The sequence below is a fragment of the Centruroides sculpturatus genome, unplaced genomic scaffold, assembly GCF_000671375.1.
Source record: "Centruroides sculpturatus isolate CEXI.00-Female unplaced genomic scaffold, Cexi_2.0 scaffold1681, whole genome shotgun sequence".
Lineage (NCBI taxonomy): Eukaryota > Metazoa > Arthropoda > Arachnida > Scorpiones > Buthidae > Centruroides > Centruroides sculpturatus.
The window spans coordinates 105316-127702 of NW_019385921.1; the positions used below are offsets into that span (position 1 = coordinate 105316).

General features: G+C 32.3%; 1 protein-coding gene and 1 long non-coding RNA gene across 3 annotated transcripts in view; one reads left to right on the plus strand and one right to left on the minus strand.

Moving 5' to 3' along the window:
- The window catches only part of LOC111612585 (protein C12orf4 homolog), a 97744-nt gene that overhangs the window by 69728 nt on the left and 5629 nt on the right, over positions 1-22387 (minus strand). For both annotated transcript variants that reach the window (XM_023353815.1, XM_023353814.1), the window contains exon 3: positions 8372-8469. In XM_023353815.1, coding sequence (XP_023209583.1) covers positions 8372-8469 — 98 coding nt within the window. The remainder of the gene's footprint in view (positions 1-8371; positions 8470-22387) is intronic.
- On the plus strand, positions 265-586 carry LOC111612588. Its single transcript, XR_002754632.1, has 3 exons — positions 265-303; positions 383-482; positions 560-586. It is a non-coding gene; the product is annotated as an uncharacterized LOC111612588 (long non-coding RNA).

Here is a 22387-nt window from a genome sequence, read left to right on the forward strand (position 1 = left end):
GACATTGTAAAATCATTAGTTCATATAATAATCTATGATATTAAATATTGAAATGTTAAATAAACCAATAATCATACATTGAAAAAATAGTGTAGACGTCAGATATGTAAATTTATATTGTAGAAGTTATGTAAATTCGTATTATATTGTAAATGCGTATCAAAGGAAATAAGGATTTCGTAAAACAGATTATGAGTGTAAGGCATAATCCAAAGTATGTTTAAGATCAAGGATTTTGTAGAACTGTTTATAAGTGAAAGGTATAATCAATTGTATACAGCTTTAATAACAACCGTACTCAAGGTATGCCTTAATTGAAGATAGTTTTATAGATTCTTATGTATACTTTTGTATATATGTGTCATATACCCTAATATTATAGTTGGTTATGAATAAGCTGATGTTACTGGAAAATATCGAGAGTAACTGTTACTGAAACGGAAATAAGCTGTTACTTCAGTCTATAAGACTTATATGCATGGGTATGTTTTATATTTTTATGAATTCTACAAAACTTGTGTTTTTTATATGTATGTTATATTCTTTTTTAATGTTTTAGTTGGCTGAAGAGGGGCTTAAGAGCCCGAAACGTGTAAAATTTTCACACGTATCAACTAAATAAAGATGAGAAAACCCGCCAAGTGTCTTAATTTATAGCACTTTATTGTGTTAGAAGCATAAAAAATACAGATCACTTAGCAATGATTATAAATGTAGTTATTTCATATTGTTAAATTGTTATTTTTAATGAATATTTGCACATTCTGAATCATTAAAAATAAACTTTTTTTCTGGTCATGCACATTGTGATGTTTTGGTTTTGTTTTCCATTCATTACAATAACTATTGTTATTTCAAACTTTGTGTACTGTTGAACTACAAAATGGAAAACTTTGATGTAAATAGTTATACATCGACAAGGAAACCGCCAAGGAGTTCAAATAAATGAATAATGTTATATTTGTTTAATTCTTTAGCTGAAATGAATCCAGGTCTGTGTGAATGATATAGTGAAAATGGTAGCAAAGACAACAGGCATATCAGAAAGGAGCATTCACAGAATTTGTAAACAATTATAAATATATTTTGTGTAAGTCTTAATAATTGCCTGGGCAAACAGTAAGCAAGCACAGACTTCTGGGATGACTTTTGTGATTTCATATCTGAGTTTAAAAAAAATTCCCACATTAGGTTTTGATGATTTTGGTGTCAAAATGCTCAGTAGAACCCTGGCACGTGTATAAATTATTTTTTTGAAAAATATAATTAACTGTCAGTAAGTTCAACTAATGTTTTTACATTGTAAATGAATAAATGGTTTAAATATAATAATCAATTATATCCATAATTTTAATATGTTAAATAGTTTTATATTCAAATTATTACAAAACAAGTGGAGACTATCCATTGTTTTGACCTGATAATTAATTTTTCTTCTGCTTTTAGGTAAGTGTAGTTATTTTATATTTATAATTTTTATTTATTTTTTTGGATAGTTCTCCTAATGATTTTGATTGTGTTGATATTTTGTTTAATTTATTTATTATGGTTGGTTGTATAAATTTTGTATTACACTTTCGTATATATAAAAATTTTTTTTCTGTAATAATTTGTTTATCACAGTATTATCATGGTTTTTATTGTTTTGTAATGGGTATCATAATTTTTATATGTTTGTATTCCCTGCATCATGGTGAAACCAGTATGTTTAATTAAATAGAAAAAAAAAGTTTTAAAAAAGTCAAAATTATAGGTTTAATGTAAATATTGTGCACAATCACAAAAGAAAGTATGCAAATGAAATTATATGGAACATTTACCTATAGAATACAAAGAAATACATTGCTTTAATAATTATTGAGAACAAGAAACATGCCACATGGATACATACCAACTCACAGAATCTGAAATTATACATATTTGGAGACTTCATGACAGTGGAGCAACCCACAGGAAAATTGCTATGGAATTAACCATTCTAAATAACCATTTCTAAATTTTTCTGTTTTGTTGATTGTATATCATATATATGTCTGTATCTTTTGTTTTTCTTTGACCCTTGAAAAAAGCCAATGGTCATAGGGTCGTTTGGTTAAATAAATAAATATGCTGGAGTCAATGTTATAAAACGTGAAATTGATAGGGCCACTAAATAACATCCTGAAGAAAAACTTGTTTACCATCTCTTGACTAAAGATTTATTTACTTGCAACTTGATCTCAGTTGTAAGCAAATAAAATCAAAAGTGTTGCTGAACTTTCCTGTTCAACTCTATTTTTTGAGTTTTACAATCCAAAAAAATGTTTAAATACAGAAAACTAATGAAGAAACCACCATTAACAAATAAACATAAAAATGCTTCTTTGGATATGACAAGAAAAACCATGAGCTGGACCCATCAGTAGGTATTATACTATTTTCAGATGAAAATAGTAACCTTGATAGACTCGGTGGTTGTCAAAAGCATCGACACGAGTTAAGAGCAAAAGGTAATGTGCAAATGAGTCGACAAATAGATAGTGGATATGTGATAGTTTGGGCTACATTTTCAGCTAAGGAAAGACTGATATCTTTGTTCCTGGATATTTCACTTTTAAATCCTATTGCACTCTGTTGGAAGATCACAATAACAACTATGGTTAATTCTTGGTAGAGAAAATTTCATCTTTCAGCAGGATAATGCATCCATAATAATGAACATTATTATTTGTAGAAAACTAGTGTAAGTTTTGTCATGACCTACATGGTCCCCAGAACCAAATCAATAGCGAATCTGTGGGGGGCTTCTTGTTAGATCCATTTACAAAGTCACAAGACAATTTTCAGCAGTTGCAGAACAGAAACAAACCATTCAAACATGCTGAGATGAAATTCAGAATGAGTTGTTCTTACGTTGATTGATTCAATGCTCGATCACATATACAACATTATTCATACATAAACTTCCAAAAGCCAGATATTTTAGTAATTTGCCAAATAACTGCTGGATTAAATCAGGCTACTTTACATAAATGCTATTAATTAAATTCTAAATAATTTAGTACTAGAGGTAGGCGTTAGACACCATTTCTTATTAATTTAATTATAATTATTAAATTTGATATTTAATAAATAATTTAGAATATTCTGGAAGAAAAGAATCAACCTGGAATTTAATTACAATTATTAAATTGAATAAGACATGATGCCTAATGCATTTCTCTAGTACCATATTATCTAGAATTTAATTAAAGTGATAAAGTAACCCAATTTACTCCAGCAGTCATTTGGCATATTACATTATTATTCATGCCAAAAAAGTTTAATTAATTACTAAAGTATTAATTCCTTAAATTAAGACATTAATTCATTTTTCAATTTATAATTTTGTCTCTAAAATTGATTTCTTATAAATATTTTGTTTTCAAATAATTTGAGTATAAAACTATCAATATATAACATACTAAAATTACCCAACTTCACTGCCTGTAACCGGCGTTCTTCTTCTCCAATACAGAGGACTTTGCAAACGTTTTCGAACCTAATGTGGTTCTTCTTCAGGCTCTAACAAATTTCCTATATGAATTCGAATTTCCAGAATTAACTGTTGTTTTGGAAACTTTTATGAATTTGAATTTCCAGAATTAACCATTGTTTTCCAAAACAACGGTTAATTCTGGAAATTCGAATTCATATAGGAAATTCATTAGAGCCTGAAGAAGAACCACATTAGGTTCGAAAATGTTTGCAAAGACCTCTGTATTGGAGAAGAATAACGCCGGTTACAGGCAGTGAAGTTGGGTAATTTATCTATTCCGGTGTTAAAATTTCTGTATAGTTCATACTAAAATTATGGATATAATTAATTATTTTTTATGTCCCCATTTTATTTAAGCAATTTATTTATTTACAGTCTAAAATAATTACTTAAACTTATATATTTGTCTAACATGCAACTATTAGCACATTTTAATTAAAATTTCTTTCTTTCTTATAAAAAATGGAAATAATCAACATGAAGAATGTACCACTAAAACAGTAAAATCCAGTTGAATTTTGTGCGCTGGATTTTGGTGTTTTTGGTAGTGTATTTTTGACATATATCTAGTTTATCAAGTTATTAATTATAATCAACATAATTTCTGAATTGCTTGTTTAATTTATTGTTTCCACTAGCACTCAAGAACAATAAATCATGTTCTTGAAGAATATAATTATTATTTACTTATTTTTACTAATCATCATATACTATTTACTAAATTAGTCTACAATGTTTTTTCAAAAAGTGTCACTATTTTGATTATCTTGACTTAGAGGTTTAATTTAGACATTTGAACATGCCAACAAGTTTCACATCAATTTTTTATTAATGAAAACTATCTCAAACTGAATGTGTGACAATGCACAAAGCACCACCCATGCTTCAGCACCATGGGACCGAAGGGTCAACACAGTGTTTGTGATGACTAGTTCCTCAGGACTGACACCACTGTGTCTTTTAGGCAGATGCAGAAACCTTGTTGGCGATAGTTTTGATATTTTTTGCGAGTAGTCATGCCGTAAGCACTTAATTCTGACTCGAAAGATGGCACGGGTTGAGGAAGTGCACCAAACACAAATCAAACAATGACAAATTTCTGTTTATTTACCATAACTACTTAAATGTATACAAGCAAGGCTAATATCTTGCATTTAAAGGATCATCCTTGATGTTAACTAGTTTAAGTTTGAAGTTGGAGAGAGAGAGTTTACATGTAAGGTTCAGAGATACCTGATAAGGAATCTGAGGCAACTCAAAAGCTTGATGGAATTCACTTGGATGGAGTTCATGAAGAATCACTAAGGATGGAGGAAGGTCACTAAGGTATCCAATTGTTGAGGTGACTCTGACTAGGATGAACTTTTGATGGCAGCAGATTCTCAGACTAACGAACTCCTTGTAAGATGGACAAACTGTTGTCATCATCAGTCATTGCCTTTTATTGGGGTCCTCCCTCTTTTCTCCCTTGCCCCCTTTTTGGCAATGTTGCAGTGCCATGTCCAATAACAATTTCTTGTCTCCAAGTTCTTGGTGACACATTCAATGTATCACCTTCAAAGGGAAGTGACTCCACAGAAAAATAAAATCATATCCTTTACAATTTTAACAATCATGGAAAAAATTATAAAAGTTTTAAAATTCGAAATCAATCTTGGACTCACACATGTATTAAATGATTTAAATATTTTTAAAAACATTGTTAATTATCATCACATCAAAATCTCTCTCTAAACTTGTAAATGTATTGCCGCAGTTCACGTTGCCATCCATCAAGTTCCATGGTACAGTGGTTAGCATCTCCGCCTATGAATCAAAAGGTCTCCAGTTCAAACTTGTTTGATGGGGAAATGAGTTTTTTTATGTGTACATTCTCAAAGATTCAAGAACACCTGTTAATTCACTATCATTTACATATTTTGACAATGCCTTCACGCTATAAAACCGCAAGCTCTCAGGTTAAGGAGAATTGTTGTCTTGTACTGCAAGCTGCAGTGCTTGTATAATATCTGGGTGAATAAACATCCCTTTGTGTTCACCAAAGACTTGTTATTGCAGTTCATCATTTATCTACACAACATTTTGGTGGAGATGCCACATATTACTTTCATTTCCCTTTGTCATAGTGGCAAAACCATCCAGTCCTTGCCAAAGTATGTCTCCAAGGATTACCACCTGAATATGGACTGTATTCTCCTCCTGGACATATAGTAAAAAAACAATGGCCCAAGACGGTGAGAAGACACCACACCTTCTGTGATACAGCACTGTCAAAATTCCACCATGTTTGCTGGTGATGCTACCAAGGACCCCACAGAATGGTTGAAGGAATATGATAGACTAGTGATATTTAACTGCTGGGACAATATGGCATGCCTCACCAATGCCTACTTCTTCCTCAATGGCAAGACAGTGGTATGAAAATAATGAAGCAAGTCTTGATTCATGGCCAATATTTAAAATCAAAATCCAAAAGGTATTTGGGGATGACCAGCAGCAATCCTGATGAACAGAAGAACTTTTAAAATGCAGAGCACAGAAGCAGGGAGAGAGTATACAATCGTACATTCAGGATATATTAGGTCTATGCAACAAAGTAAATCCACATATGAAGGAAGCTGATAAGGTGTCTCATTTGATGAAAGGTGTCACTACTTCAAGAACATGTGGCAAAAAAGAATCAGACGAAAGAAATTTGACCATCTACCAAATGTCGTACCTGTAGCATCATTGGAAGAATAACCTGATACGGTCTCCCTCATCCGTCAGATTGTAAGAGAGGAAGTTCAACGTATCTTGGGTCCCCAATTAGAAGTCACCAATCCACAAATCTCCTCACTCAATTCTATTGTTAGAGAGGAAGTCGAGAGAACCCTTAAAACAAGCGCTTACTTCTAACCCAGTATTAGGATTGTACAATGAGGAAGCCCCAACAGTACTCCAGAAGGATGCCAGTGGTTACAGGATTGGAAATGTTGTAGTCCAAATTCAAGATGGCAAAGAAAGTGTAATTGCTTATGCATCCAGAATGCTTATCAAGACAGAAAAAATTATTCGACCATGAAGAGGGAGTGTCTTGCTGTAATATGGGCAATCCACAAATTCTGACCATATCTCTTTGATAAACCATTTGTTGTGATAATAGATTATCATGCATTGTGCGGGCTTGCTGGACTAAAGGACCCACCGGGAAGGCTCGCTAGATGGGCCTTAAGACTTCAAGAATACGATGTTTCTAAATGCTATAAAAATGGACAAAAACAAAATGCAGACTGCCTTTCGAGAAATCCCATAGATGTCGACACTTCTGTGGAGGCTGGTATAGTTGCCACACTTACAAATATCTGCATGATACAAATGTCACGCATTGCTGCGATCTCAGAAAAACAAAATTCAAGCAAACTTGTTATGATAAAATTAAATTTACATTTTATCTTTTTTATTGAAACTTATTATTATTATTATAATATTATTATTCATTTTCATCGGGAAAACATTTCAAAGTGTTGTTTCAATTCTATTTATTTATTGGAGTGCTTGTGGATACACGATATTTTTCGTTTTTTCGTCTGATGCGTACACGAATAAATCGGAAGGTTTTCCGACGCGTGAGCTGGCCACATACAGTTGTCCATGCAAGAAGCACGGATTTTCCAAATTTAGCCCACACACTCCCTGCGATTGTCAGAAGTGCGATATTCCCCATTTATATATATATTTTTAAATCCTTTATAATTTTAACTATTTAATTGCTCCTTCCTCTCTTCCTTGGCATATTGTGAAATTTCTGATAGTTGGATAATAAACTGTTTTATTGTAATTTGTCTTATATCATAAATAACAGTTTACAAATGCATATATAGAGATATTTTTTGAATGGGGGAAATGGTCTTTACAATTTGAAATCAATCAAACACACGGTGAAATGCTCATATACATGCACGCCATCTATTGTAGGATAAATGTACTATGCCAGAAATCTTCGCGGAAGTGTATTAAAAAACTTCCCAAAGCTTCATGGCAATCGTACTATACCAGAAACCTTCGCAGGAGTATATTTAACAACTTTCCAAAGTTTCATGGCAATCGGATAAACGGTGTGGTAATGCATGAAGGACAGACATTCATTTTTATATATAAAGATTATTCTGAAAACATAGTGAAGATGTTTGCAATATTTTTTCTTTCCATTGCAATATTTTATGTTTTTAAAATGATTAGAAACTGTCGGCCAAGATTTTAAATATTTACTTTACAAAAAATAGTATAATTTCTACACCAGAGTATTGTACAATGTACATACCTCTAAGCCTTTTACCAGTGTGAGTCTCAGAACAAACTATGCAATAAAGTTACAAATGTTTTCGAACAATTACGGCTCTTCTAGCCTCAAAGAAAAGTTCGTCTCCGTACACGAGAATTCTGTTTTGGACTGTTGCTGGTGTAACAACATAAAAATATCACAAATATCTTCACTTTATGCTTTTATAATGATTAAATATACCATTGGCCAAAATTTTAAATATTTACTTTAAATAACTTCTCAACTGCACACTGATAAGAGTCATGCTTCCAATGGCCATTTCAAAGGCATAGGTTATAGAATGGTGTTCAGAAATTTTCTGATAAATATTGAGTCAGGTTGTTCACATAAAATTACAGTATATCAAATTAGCTAATCCATAAAATTCAAAATAAAGCGGAAAAAATACACATATTTAAATTATTCATAAATTTTTGGATGTTATATTTTAAAAAGTGTCATAACTGAAATAAATTGTACTTTATAAATCAAGCTGACAAAATATTCCAAATGTAAGCAATTTTATTTTATGAATAAATTTCATTCCTTACCCAAATGAATGGTAAAACTTTCTTCCATTCTTTGTGCCTGAGGAATCCAGTTATCATCTCGATTAGGAATATTTTCTGACAGAGCTCTTATCCTTTGTCTGTAGAAAAAAATAAAAACTGTAGTGAAAAAATTATTTATATAATGCAACTTAATTTCTTTTAGATTTACTAAATATTTAATTTAGGTTTGTAGAGTCCCTAATTTAACCTGTCTCATGTTACTCCCGACATATCTTGGGTCACGATCTACTGACCTTGACCAGTGGACCTGAGATACAGGTAACCCCCGTATAACACGGCACTTCTATAGCACGGATTCACTCTGACACAGTTCCATAATTGGGTAAAATCCTTGTACAACATGAAATGTAATAAATTTTTACATACTTAAGTACTAATAGTTCACGAAAATTATTATTTTCACGAACTATTAGTACTTAAGTATGTAAATTTTCTTTTCTCACCTTCTGTCGATACACATGGTCCTTCTCGAAACTTCTTTCAATGTTGCCAGATCTCGACACTTCTGCTTTTGATGTTGCCAGATGTTTTTCCCTTATTCCATACTTGCTTTAATCTTCTTAAGTGCTTAGCACCATATAAATAAATTTATAAAGATCTTTTAACTAGAAGCAAGCAATCTAAAATTACATACTTTTTGCAAAAGGTAAAGCATGGATCTGAAGATAATGCAGAAAAATGCTCAGAGGATAAGGATAACTTGTCAAAAAGAAAATGCTTTCGGTTAATTTAATAGTACTTTTAGTGACGACAAAGAAAACATTGTTTAATTTATATTAATATGTATCACTTACTCCCGTGTTATACGGGGTTACCTGTATCTCATTTCTGCTTAGGAACGTTTTTTAACATCAGATGTCGCTACTTGTATAGAATTCCAAAATTAGTGACTCATATCAAAAGAATCGTTATGTTATCTAGTTTTTGCACAGCAGGATATTAAAACAATAGGAGTAGATGTTCAGAAGAAATAACAAAAGGAAAGTAGACCGTTAGTTAGACTATTAGACTATGTTTCAACATGGCAACAACTGGGAGAAATAGTGCTCTGAATAAGTCAGAAATGATCAAATATTTATTTAATTTTGGTTCCGATGAGTCTGAATTATCAGACAGTAATGACAAATATATACAAAATGAAAATATAAGTAATGGTAGTAGTGATATTGATCACAAAATACCAACTATAAGTAGATACAGAGGCCAATTATGTGGTCGAGTGGAAATAATGGTGCAAAACATCCGCGTTTTAGTAGTGATGATGGTTGGATCCATATAAACTTTACAAGCCCTCAAGTAAACAATTTAACAGGACAAACAGGAATCCAATGTAATTTACAGAGTGATGCTACACCATTCAATTGCTTTAGTGTATTTTTTGATGATGGACTTGTGGACAAGATCGTTGAAGAAACAAACATGTATGGTGATAGTTTGATGAAACGTAACGATTTATGTGAAAATAGTTGTATGAAAAACTGGAAACTGACAACAAATCCAGAAATTAGAGAATTCATAGGATAGTCACAAGTATCATTAGAAAACCACAATACTTTACGTATGTACTTTACAAATGAAGATGTTTTTTCTACACCATTTTTTTTTAGTGAGATGTCGAGCAACCACTTTCTGCTTTTATTGTCACGTTTGAATTTTACAGACAATAATCAAGCCTCAGGTGGTGATGATGAACTGCATAAATTATGCAGTGTTATCAATCATTTTTGCCACAGGTTCAAATATGCTTACATCCTAAATGAAAATGTGTGTGGATTTTCATCCACACATTTTTACTGGGATTTAGGCAGTATATACTGAGCAAGCGTGCTTGTTTTGGTGTAAAAAGCTTCGAAATTTGCACATTAAAAACAGGATATGTTTGGGACTTTTTAGTTTACACAAGAACTATGACAGAATATGGAAATTTTGACGGTAGACAAGGTGAGAAAGTTGTGTTTACCTTATTAGAAGCGCCGCTTGGTAAGAATTACAAAATTTTTTTAGACAGGTTTTTCATCTCACCGACATTAGCAATAATGCTTCTGGATAAACAAACATATGTATGTTTGTTTATGTATGGAACTGTGAACAAAAATCAAATTGGAACATCATGCAATTTTTCTGATTGTAAATTTGAAGGAAGGTGAATTTATGACCTGTCAGAAAGATGGTTTGTCTGTATTTTGTTGGAGAGATAAGAAGGATGTGCCGATTCTAAGTATGATAAGTAACAACAAGTTCTCAGATTCTGGGAGATATAATAATTAAGCCGAATTGTGTTTTAGAACATAATCGAAATATGGGTGGAATTGATCCATGTGATGAGTGATACACAATTCAATTATCTGTGCATGAGAAAAACAGTGAAATGGTACAAAAAAGTGTTTTTTCATATGCTGGATATAATGCTTGTGTTTTGTATCGCCAACATATGAAAAAACAGATATCATTTCTTGATTTTCGTATGTCTGTTATTACAGAAGCGATGGAAAAGTTTCACCGAAGCAGACATGTAATCTGCCAGTTGACCGTCACATGAAAATTTGTTATTTATCTGAATGGCATTTTCTTAGCCACATACTAGCAACAGAAAAAAAAATCCAACCAGAGTTTGTAAAGTCTGTTCAGCAAACAAAAAGCAAGTAGAATTACCTAACAGTGTGAACAATGTTCCGTTCCACTATGCACTGTTCTTTGAGATTTATCACACTAAAACTAACTTCTGAAATAAAACTTTTGGTTTTACATTTCCTAATATGTCTATTTCGTGTGTGTAAAATATAAAGTAATTTGGAACAATACAATAGCCACAATTATTTTTTTCTAGAACATGTGATCGCATTAGGCTTAACATAGAAAAAATTCAATGTGGTGCAACACGCAACGTAGAAAGTATTCAACACTCGATAGGTTAAGTAACTTGTTTTCATTATACAGTTTGATATTAAATATGTCTACATAAAATAATTTCTGATGATTCTCATTTTAAATTTTATATACAGTTAGGTTAAAGTTGAACGTAATGCCAAAAATTCCTATGCTTGCAGTTTTCCTGTACATTTTTTGCAAGCTTGCTGTTATGCAGTGACATATGTAACCTATTAAGTAATGATAAAGACAAGGTAAACACTTGCCAGCCATCAAAAATGTTCACACAATTTCACTGAAATACACATTTAATAATGGGCAGAATCTATACATGATATACTTCTTGTCCTCTACTTGTGCAAGTCAAGGAACATCAATAAAAATAATAAAATCCTCTATTCAACTTCTCTTTCACTGTTTACTATACAGCAGGGCAATTCAATCTTTTGGGACAATGCTTCAATAAGACAAGAAAAACTATCTTTACTTATCCCATTGATCCATTTTCAGGTTCAAACATATCGAACAGACCTGGCAAGCAAACATTCCATTGAATTTGAAAATAAGCATTAACTTGCAATTAACTATCAATTCTTAAAAAGATTTATATAACTCACCGTAAATTAAAAATAAATAAAATCCTCTGCATATTCTTGTCAACTCTCATGACTGATATAGTTATAAAATATCAGCATTCCAAGCACTTACTAATTTAATGTGCATTCTCCCATTGCTCATCTGTTTCTGACTATTTGAAAGAGCGTGAATAAATTACTGTATTTACTCGCATATAAGACAATCTTGCATATAGAACAAGGTGTGACTTTAAAGATCAAAATAAAGAAAATTAGATTTACTAATACAATTCTAAGTTCATTTTGTTTAATCACAAATAAAATTATCATCAAATGCACATATTAAGGCAAACATGTTTGCCTTAATACATGATGATTGGAAAACAAAACCAAAATGTTATAATATGCAGGACTGGAAAGTTTATTTTTAGGATGTGGCTATTTATACATATGATGTGTATAACCAATTGGCTGTTGTACATATTGACTGTATGTTCCTATATTCCAGCCGGATACTGACTATATGCACTATTATTACAATTAATATTTTGATAATAATTAGACAATTATAAATAATTATAGTTTAATTTATTAAAGTTCAGTTACAATGTTATTCAATAAAGTNTTTAATTTTAAATATTGATTGTTTTTAGATATTGAACTTCATGAAGAGATTTGGTAAAGTTTCCCTTTGTCTGTCTGTTGGAGGTTTCTTTTGCATCAATAACAGAATTCCTCTCAAGGTAAGTTTACTGATTTTGAGTTTTCAATATTTAGGTACAATATACTCAGGCACTTATCAAATTACGCGTGATTATCACATAACTTTTAAGGACGTGGCTATTTATACATACTGACTGTATGCACTATTATCACAATTAATGTTTTGATAATAACTACATAATTATAAATAATTATAGTTTTATTTATTACAGTTCAGTTACAATGTTGTTTAATAAAGTAATCAATAAACCATGAAGTATTATTAAATTAGTGAAATATAGATAATGAAATTTAAAGTAGATCGGTAGGTATACGAATAAAGTAAAATAAATATATTATTTTTTATTCTGTATTTTAATTTTTTTTGTAAAAAGTGGTCTGCTTAGTCTTTCTCTTCAGATATCCTTTGAATTTAATTTTAATTTTAAATTTTAAGTTTTTATTTGATCGATTTGAACAGGGCTCATTATTAGACCGAATTTGTTCTTTGGGTTCTTCTGGTTCAGTTATACTAAGCTCACTACTCTCGCATTCAAAAGAGAAATTCCATTTCTTGCATCACTTTCTATTACTTTTAATTCCTCTGCATATTAATTGAAGGTTTGCCTTCCATAATTAGCCAAAATATCTGCAATATTTTTTGTTATCGCGAGTGCCGTATTAAATTTTTTCCTATCCGATATTATTTTGTTGGGACAATCAAAATCGTAGTAAAAGTTTCATCTTCAATATGATCATTGATGTCTACATTTACATCATATGTATCCATAATTATATTATTTCAATTGAAAATGCACTATCTTGCATGAAAGAACGTTTTTGAAAATATATCCAAATTATTATATTATATTATATTGATTTAAAAAAATGAAAATTATCACTTTATAATGGATTATGCATACAAAGAACACTTGAATTATTATTAGAGTTTTTTTAAAAAACTTTTTCCATAACTTAATGGGAGTGACATGAAAGGGCTAAGTCCATTTGACTACAGATAACCAGTTTTTATTGTAATTTTTAGCTCCTTTTTGTCTACTGCTTTACAAAATACTGCACTTTATTGGCAACATTTCCTCTTAAAACCTGGAAACACTGGTAAAAATTAACACATTGTCTCAGGATTGCCATCTGTACGATAATTATCATATTTATACAATTATTTTGGGCTCTGTACAGTGGACAATAATGTATGATTTTGTGCAATAATTTCATAAATGCCTTACTCCAAAAACCACCATTAATTATTGAAAACAACCAATTTGCAATCACCATTTTTATACACATCACCTTTTCATTGACATTTTGTGTCTTATTTTGCTGCTAAAGGGTTACTAAATTTTTGGAAGATTTTAGATTGGCTAGTACTGTATTTTCTCAATTGTAAGGTGCACCTTTGTCTTACTTTTTGAGACTGCTAACTACTATATTTTTAGACCTACTGATAAAATACTCAAGTTGATGTAAAAAGAAAATTTGTGCAAATAAACATTCTGTTGAAATACCATTTTGCTTATACTTGTACAAAATGTAATAAAATATATTAATATAGTACTTATAGAGCAGTTTCCATCTAGTGAACTGTCTAGAACTGAAACTGTTTTGGCAGAGGGAGTTGCAACCACTTGAGGAGTGGACTAAAAAGTTTAGATGGCTGCAAAAATTTTAGAAAAACTAAGATTTATGCATATGAAATAAATACAGTATATAAACAAATGTGTTACATATTTGTTAATAATAATTTGTTAAGCTACATACCAACAAATGCCAAATGTTATCAGGCTAGAAAAAACTATAATACTAATAAATTATGAAACAATTTGGCACTAGAGTGAGGCGTTAGGCACTATCTCTTGATAAATTTAATAGCCATTTCTAACCTGATAACATTTGACATTGATTGGTGTGTAGCTTTATAATATATTGGGTTTAGTGATGATGTTTGTTTAATAATTTGTTAACATTTGGCATGCTGAAATTGTATGGAAAAAGATAAATTTTAGCTTATGCCCATTCAGAGGTTTGTTTTGCATCATATATTATAAGTCATGAAAACATCATTGTAAAATGGAGTCTAAAAATTTTTTGTTATAAGAAGGGATCGCAGAGAAAAAGTTTAAGACAGTGGTTACCAAACTTTTTTGATTCTCCACACCCTTGCTAAATCCAGATTTTCTCAAGGTGCATTATGTCAAACTCTAACAAGTACAATTTGCAAAATAAGAAAAATCTGATATTTTTTTAAAATCAGTGTTAGGACGTTAAGTAAAAAATAAATAAAACATGTATTTAAGATTAAAAAAATGTAATTGAACAAATTCAATTAATTATAATTGGTGGGATGAATGAGCCTGTTGATCACTGCACATTTTCTCAAATCTTGGAATCAAACTGGACACTCTCATTTCCTTTTCCACATTGATTTTTGTGCAATGCTTAGTTTTTATCACAGCAACAAACTCAGCTTTGCACAGATAAGTTGTCACAAATGGAATTAAGATTCTCTGAGCTTTACCACTCAGAAGGACTATTCATCTTTTACTGATATCCAAAAGTCAGTTAATTCCATGCTGCCAAATTTTGTTTCCAACATACTGTCACAAGACAATTCAATAAGATTCTCTTCTTCTGCAGCAGTAAATTCAGATGAAGCATTGACATTAAATGGATCCTGAATCCATGCAAATTTATCGATATCAATATCATTTTGAAAATATTTCTGAAACCAGTGATAACCTGTGGTAAATGTTCTTCAAAAGTAGATTTCATACCTCAAGAGAAATCAACTCTACTGGAGGTCAAAAACTGTTGCAACAAAGGGAAACATTTGTTTCCTCTGTCTTCACTTATTTTTCTGTTTCATAGTTTTAATATTTTTATAAAAGCTGACATTTTTTCAATTGACTTTAAAAGGTGCATGTTGCTTCCCTGCAGTGAAAGATTCAGAGCATTCAGCTTTTCAAAAATATCACATAAGTATGCTAGTTTTACCAAAAAATCTTCATTCACAAAATTTTCGGTGATAATATTTTGTACTTTCTTGAAGTGCTGTAGTACAACAAAGACATGTGCTTGGATCCCATATCTTCACATAGCTTTATGAAAAATCTTGCTTTCAACAGCCAAGTTTTTATAAAGTTCACTACATTTACTACATATTCTAAGACCTGGTTCAATGTAGGACTCGGATATTTTGATGCAAGTGCTTCCCTGTAAATAACACAATGGGTTCACAGTGCATCAGGGTCTTTGCCTCAAAAAAGTGCTTGCAGTCTTCCATAACATCCAGACATAGAACAAACACCATTACTACAGATTCCACTCCAAATTTTGACAAAATTGAACTTTAACAAAAATCAATTGTCAAGTTTGTCATCTACCTGAGAAAATCTCCATTTATACTTTCTCAATGATGAAAACAATGCATTCCCATGATCTGTTGACCTCTTGGCTGGGCAATATTGTTCTAATATTGTAACTGACAGCTGAAGAATGAGCCATCACCTGCTGTACAAGGAATACAGTTGTCACCCGCTAGTCAATGAATATAGTGTCTTCTCTGTGGAATTCTGTGTCTCTGCAAATGGAACACCACCTGCCCAATAAGGAATTTATATCTCCTCCGGGTCACCTCCATCTCCACAGTCTACGTCCTCCAATCCTGGATATTTCCTGCTCCTATTCCAGACTTTCATACCTTTCATCAATAACTATGCTTCAACTTCCCTTGTGAGGTTCTCTTCTAATTCAAGATATTTATAACAACACACAATTTTATGTAAACTCTCTCTTGCACGAACAAATCAATGTTGCCCTCATATCTATTTGTCATATCATATCATATATCATAATTGTCTCACTACTGTTCACTTGTAGATCCTAACAAAAAAATAAACAGGTATTTGTTTTGTTAACCTAGTATCTGAGTGTCTTGCTTCCAATGCTGTCTCACTCGCCTCCATCCAAACCGCTCACTCACTCATGCGGCCACTCATGTGACTTTTTTTTCACTAAATTCACCATCGCAACTTCTGTGTCAATCAGGACATGGTGGCGTAATTCCTGACAGGGAATTAAAGAGGTGCCGACTCTCTGGTCTGGTCACAGTAAAATTAAAATTTCACACAAGATTAACTACTGGTCACATGAATTTAAAATAGATACTAAATGCAATATGCATGCGCAACTCATAGATGAGGGCTGATTGGCTAGCATATGTTGGATTATCACTCCTCAAGGTATTATCACCACTTTGCCCAACCATCTGATAGCAGTATTCACAGTAACTGGTCAGTCTGATAAATTTCAGATTTTTTTATCATAATTTATTACAGTGCGCAATTTTGTTTGTCATTATTCATAATGCCCGTATTAATCACTTATTCCATAACATATATACAGTAGAGTCTCGAAAACTTGGCCACACCCTGGCAGGGCAAAAAAAATCCTTAGTTAATTAATTTTTATGATAAAGACAGCTTTATGCCTCATAAAGTATTTTTCTGAGGTCTGTCTTATCAGGTAAATTACTATACACAGTGTATTCATTAATTTTCATTTTCATGTAGTAAAGGCTCTATGCCTTCCTAAAGGACGTACTTTTCCTTTGTTTAAGGGTATTTGGGCAGTTTATTCTCTGTTGTATTCTCAAGTAAACAATACATACAAGTACAGTACAGTATTTTCTGAGGAAACACTCATACTTATTTTTTTAACCCCATTCCCAATAACCGGCATTTTCACAAACTCGGCCACCCTTCGGTCCACATTAGGCTGAGTTTTCGAGACTCTACTGTATTTATATTTATATATATAATATATACAGTGGATTCTCGATCTATCATTTTTGAAAGATTAGGAACTAAAAACAACTGAAATGGAAAATGGATTATGATATTGATATTTCTATTGTTTATATCTGAATTTCTCTGACTTTTTGCAGTTTTTGATAAAAATTTGAAAAATTTTCTGACACTTTTCAGGTGCAAAACATTCCAACCTTTCCAGATATTTTAGTTTTCCAACTGATTAGACACTGTGTTTAATATAAACATATCCTTCTGTAAAATGAAAAGTTCTGGCTGGTACCAATATGTTCCATTTTAAATGGGTTTAACTGTATTTATGAAAAATTTCAAATGGTTTTTGGCCTAGATAAAGTCCATTTTTGGTCTGAAAATTATGAATTAAAACTCTCCTCTATTAATGGTTTTTGTTTTTTGTAACTATTGCATTATTTATAGTACTAAGTATTTTAAATACTTTATAGTTTAATAAAGTACAGTGGAACCTTAATATACGAGCTTAATCCATTTCTGATGTTTGGACTTATACCGAATAGGATGTATACCAAACCAACCTTTCCCATAAGAAGTAATGTAAAAATGATTAATCCGTTCTCATGTAAAAAAAATGGCTGGCTTTAAACACCTCGCTTTCCTGACTAGTTCCTGCTTGATTTTTCATGAGATCAGCATGTATCTTTTTTTAGCTTTCTTGCAAATAATTGCTTCTGATACGCTGTCTCCAGCACACTGTTTTTCACTTATCCAAAGCAAAACAATTTCTCAACATGATCTAATGTCTTTGATCTCTGTTTAGAAATTGGTTTAACCCCTTTTGCAACGTTAGCAGATTTAATAATTGTAAGGAACCAAGCCTGAGCATTATTTTTATTTAATTTTTATTTTGCTTATTATTCTATTTTTGTTTCGGGCTTATGTTTTGTTGGGACGAAGGTTTCCTCACCATTCACCCTAGAAACTTAAAAATAGAAGAGAAACCAACTCACCGACGAGAGAAAAGCGCCATAGAAAAAACTCGCGCACATTTGCGCTTCTGAGCGGAAAAAGGTAAGTCCGCACTGAGAAAGGGGGAGACCCCACAAGCACAAATTAAAAACTCGCTAAACCTTAAAAGAATAAACATCTCGAAAATTGTCAAAAAGAATAATGTAAAAGGTTAGCGAGTATTTTCGGAAAATAGGCTGCCAGACAATTCGTAAAAATTTTATTGTTAGCGATAAGTATGTAAATGAGGGGAGTGATCGCACTCAGAATTGTGACGTCACCTCACAGTATAAAGACCGAACCTCAAGTGAAGACAGACGAGGTGAGCTTCTGTTAGCAACGAGCTTGGTGAGTTTCGTAGCAGTGAATGAGAGAGGTGTCCGATAGGATCAAATAGTTCCAAGGTGATTTTGAAGTTATTCGATTTGTGGATCGACGATTAGAGAAAGTCTTGAGAGTTGAGGAAAAAGGTTCCTAGTATATTGAGGTGACGATTAGGACCTTTAATTCATAAGAATTATTGTTTATAAGTTAAGTCTTTGAATTTTGTCGAATTCCAAAGGGGAATAGAATTAAGTTAGAAAATAGATTGATTTGAGTTTTGTCGGATTGATTCTTATTGATTTTCATTGAATAAATTGTTGTTTAATTTTCACTAAATATTGTATATAGTTTATTACTTGAACTTTATTAAATATTATTGAATTGTTTATTGACTAACTTTGTCATTATTTAATTTGGTGCACGCTTAAAGTCCAGGCCTGGCACACTAACGTGAATCCGTGTAAAGTACCCGTTAGGTAACGACTATTTCTGGCACACAGTCGTATCAATAATCGTTGTAGAGCGCGGAAAAATAATATAGTACTTTACAACTTTTCTTTTGAATTCGTACTCTTTTGCAGTGTGTACTAGCTCGTTTAATGAGTACGAATGGCGATTTTCCAGATACTCATGTAATGGAAGAGGCATCTGGGCAACTACACATTGTATGATTTCCTCATCACGAGCTAAAGATCTCCAAGTGCGGTATAGCTGTACCATGGTCCATATAAATTGCTCGACACTGTTGGTTCCGGTGTATTGGCGACTAAAAAGTTCTTTAGCGATAGCTACTTCGTCAACTAAAGGAGTGTACAGATCCAGAAAAGATCGTTTAAATAACGGCCAACTGTTGCCGATTCGGTGTCGTCCTTCATTCTTCCACCACATCGCTGGGATACCGCAAAAACAACTAGCAGCAGTATCTACCCATCTAGTGTTCGGTATTTGATTCACCAGGAAACGCTGTTCGAGGTCCTGCAAGAAATCGTTAGCAGTTAATGCTGACCTACCGTTAAATTGGATGGCTGGCGGCGGCGGTGCTGTCTGAAGCCAGACCATCGATGCATTAGATGTAGGCACTTCCTGCCTTGGAGTAGAAGTTTCGGGTCGTACAGCACTTGTAACGTTCGGTGTTGTAGGCTCGACAGCCCCAAACATGACACATGAGGTCAGATGAGTCACGGCATTCATCAAAGTTGACATTTGTTGCAACAGCACTGACAACTGCTGCTGTAACTGGTTATATTCGGCTCACGTTACTGGTGCACTATCATCCATTTTTGTACTTACAAGGTGTTACTCCTTTAAAGCTAAATTCAAAATCTATGAAAGAAAGCAACCAAGTCTAATATTAACCTTGGAGTCCCTGTTCGGGCGCCAGTTGTAAAGTACTATATTATTTTTCTGCCCTCTACAACAATTATCGACACAACTGTGTGCCGGAAATAGTCGTTACCTAACGGGTACTTTACGCGGATTTGCGTTAGTGTGCCAGGCCTGGACTTTAAGCGTGCACCAAATTAAATAATGACAAAGTTAGTCAATAAACAATTCAATAATATTTAATAAAGTTCAAGTAATAAACTATATACAATATTTAGTGAAAATTAAACAACAATTTATTCAATGAAAATCAATAAGAATCAATCCGACAAAACTCAAATCAATCTATTTTCTAACTTAATTCTATTCCCCTTTGGAATTCGACAAAATTCAAAGACTTAACTTATAAACAATAATTCTTATGAATTAAAGGTCCTAATCGTCACCTCAATATACTAGGAACCTTTTTCCTCAACTCTCAAGACTTTCTCTAATCGTCGATCCACAAATCGAATAACTTCAAAATCNTATTTATATATATAATATATACAGTGGATTCTCGATCTATCATTTTTGAAAGATTAGGAACTAAAAACAACTGAAATGGAAAATGGATTATGATATTGATATTTCTATTGTTTATATCTGAATTTCTCTGACTTTTTGCAGTTTTTGATAAAAATTTGAAAAATTTTCTGACACTTTTCAGGTGCAAAACATTCCAACCTTTCCAGATATTTTAGTTTTCCAACTGATTAGACACTGTGTTTAATATAAACATATCCTTCTGTAAAATGAAAAGTTCTGGCTGGTACCAATATGTTCCATTTTAAATGGGTTTAACTGTATTTATGAAAAATTTCAAATGGTTTTTGGCCTAGATAAAGTCCATTTTTGGTCTGAAAATTATGAATTAAAACTCTCCTCTATTAATGGTTTTTGTTTTTTGTAACTATTGCATTATTTATAGTACTAAGTATTTTAAATACTTTATAGTTTAATAAAGTACAGTGGAACCTTAATATACGAGCTTAATCCATTTCTGATGTTTGGACTTATACCGAATAGGATGTATACCAAACCAACCTTTCCCATAAGAAGTAATGTAAAAATGATTAATCCGTTCTCATGTAAAAAAAAAAAAGGCTGGCTTTAAACACCTCGCTTTCCTGACTAGTTCCTGCTTGATTTTTCATGAGATCAGCATGTATCTTTTTTTAGCTTTCTTGCAAATAATTGCTTCTGATACGCTGTCTCCAGCACACTGTTTTTCAGTTATCCAAAGCAAAACAATTTCTCAACATGATCTAATGTCTTTGATCTCTGTTTAGAAATTGGTTTAACCCCTTTTGCAACGTTAGCAGATTTAATAATTGTAAGGAACCAAGCCTGAGCATTATTTTTATTTAATTTTTATTTTGCTTATTATTCTATTTTTGTTTCGGGCTTATGTTTTGTTGGGACGAAGGTTTCCTCACCATTCACCTTAGAAACTTAAAAATAGAAGAGAAACCAACTCACCGACGAGAGAAAAGCGCCATAGAAAAAACTCGCGCACATTTGCGCTTCTGAGCGGAAAAAGGTAAGTCCGCACTGAGAAAGGGGGAGACCCCACAAGCACAAATTAAAAACTCGCTAAACCTTAAAAGAATAAACATCTCGAAAATTGTCAAAAAGAATAATGGAAAAGGTTAGCGAGTATTTTCGGAAAATAGGCTGCCAGACAATTAGTAAAAATTTTATTGTTAGCGATAAGTATGTAAATGAGGGGAGTGATCGCACTCAGAATTGTGACGTCACCTCACAGTATAAAGACCGAACCTCAAGTGAAGACAGACGAGGTGAGCTTCTGTTAGCAACGAGCTTGGTGAGTTTCGTAGCAGTGAATGAGAGAGGTGTCCAATAGGATCAAATAGTTCCAAGGTGATTTTGAAGTTATTCGATTTGTGGATCGACGATTAGAGAAAGTCTTGAGAGTTGAGGAAAAAGGTTCCTAGTATATTGAGGTGACGATTAGGACCTTTAATTCATAAGAATTATTGTTTATAAGTTAAGTCTTTGAATTTTGTCGAATTCCAAAGGGGAATAGAATTAAGTTAGAAAATAGATTGATTTGAGTTTTGTCGGATTGATTCTTATTGATTTTCATTGAATAAATTGTTGTTTAATTTTCACTAAATATTGTATATAGTTTATTACTTGAACTTTATTAAATATTATTGAATTGTTTATTGACTAACTTTGTCATTATTTAATTTGGTGCACGCTTAAAGTCCAGGCCTGGCACACTAACGCGAATCCGCGTAAAGTACCCGTTAGGGAACGGCTATTTCCGGCACACAGTAGTGTCGATAATCGTTGGAAAGTCGGAAAAATAATATAGTACTTTACAA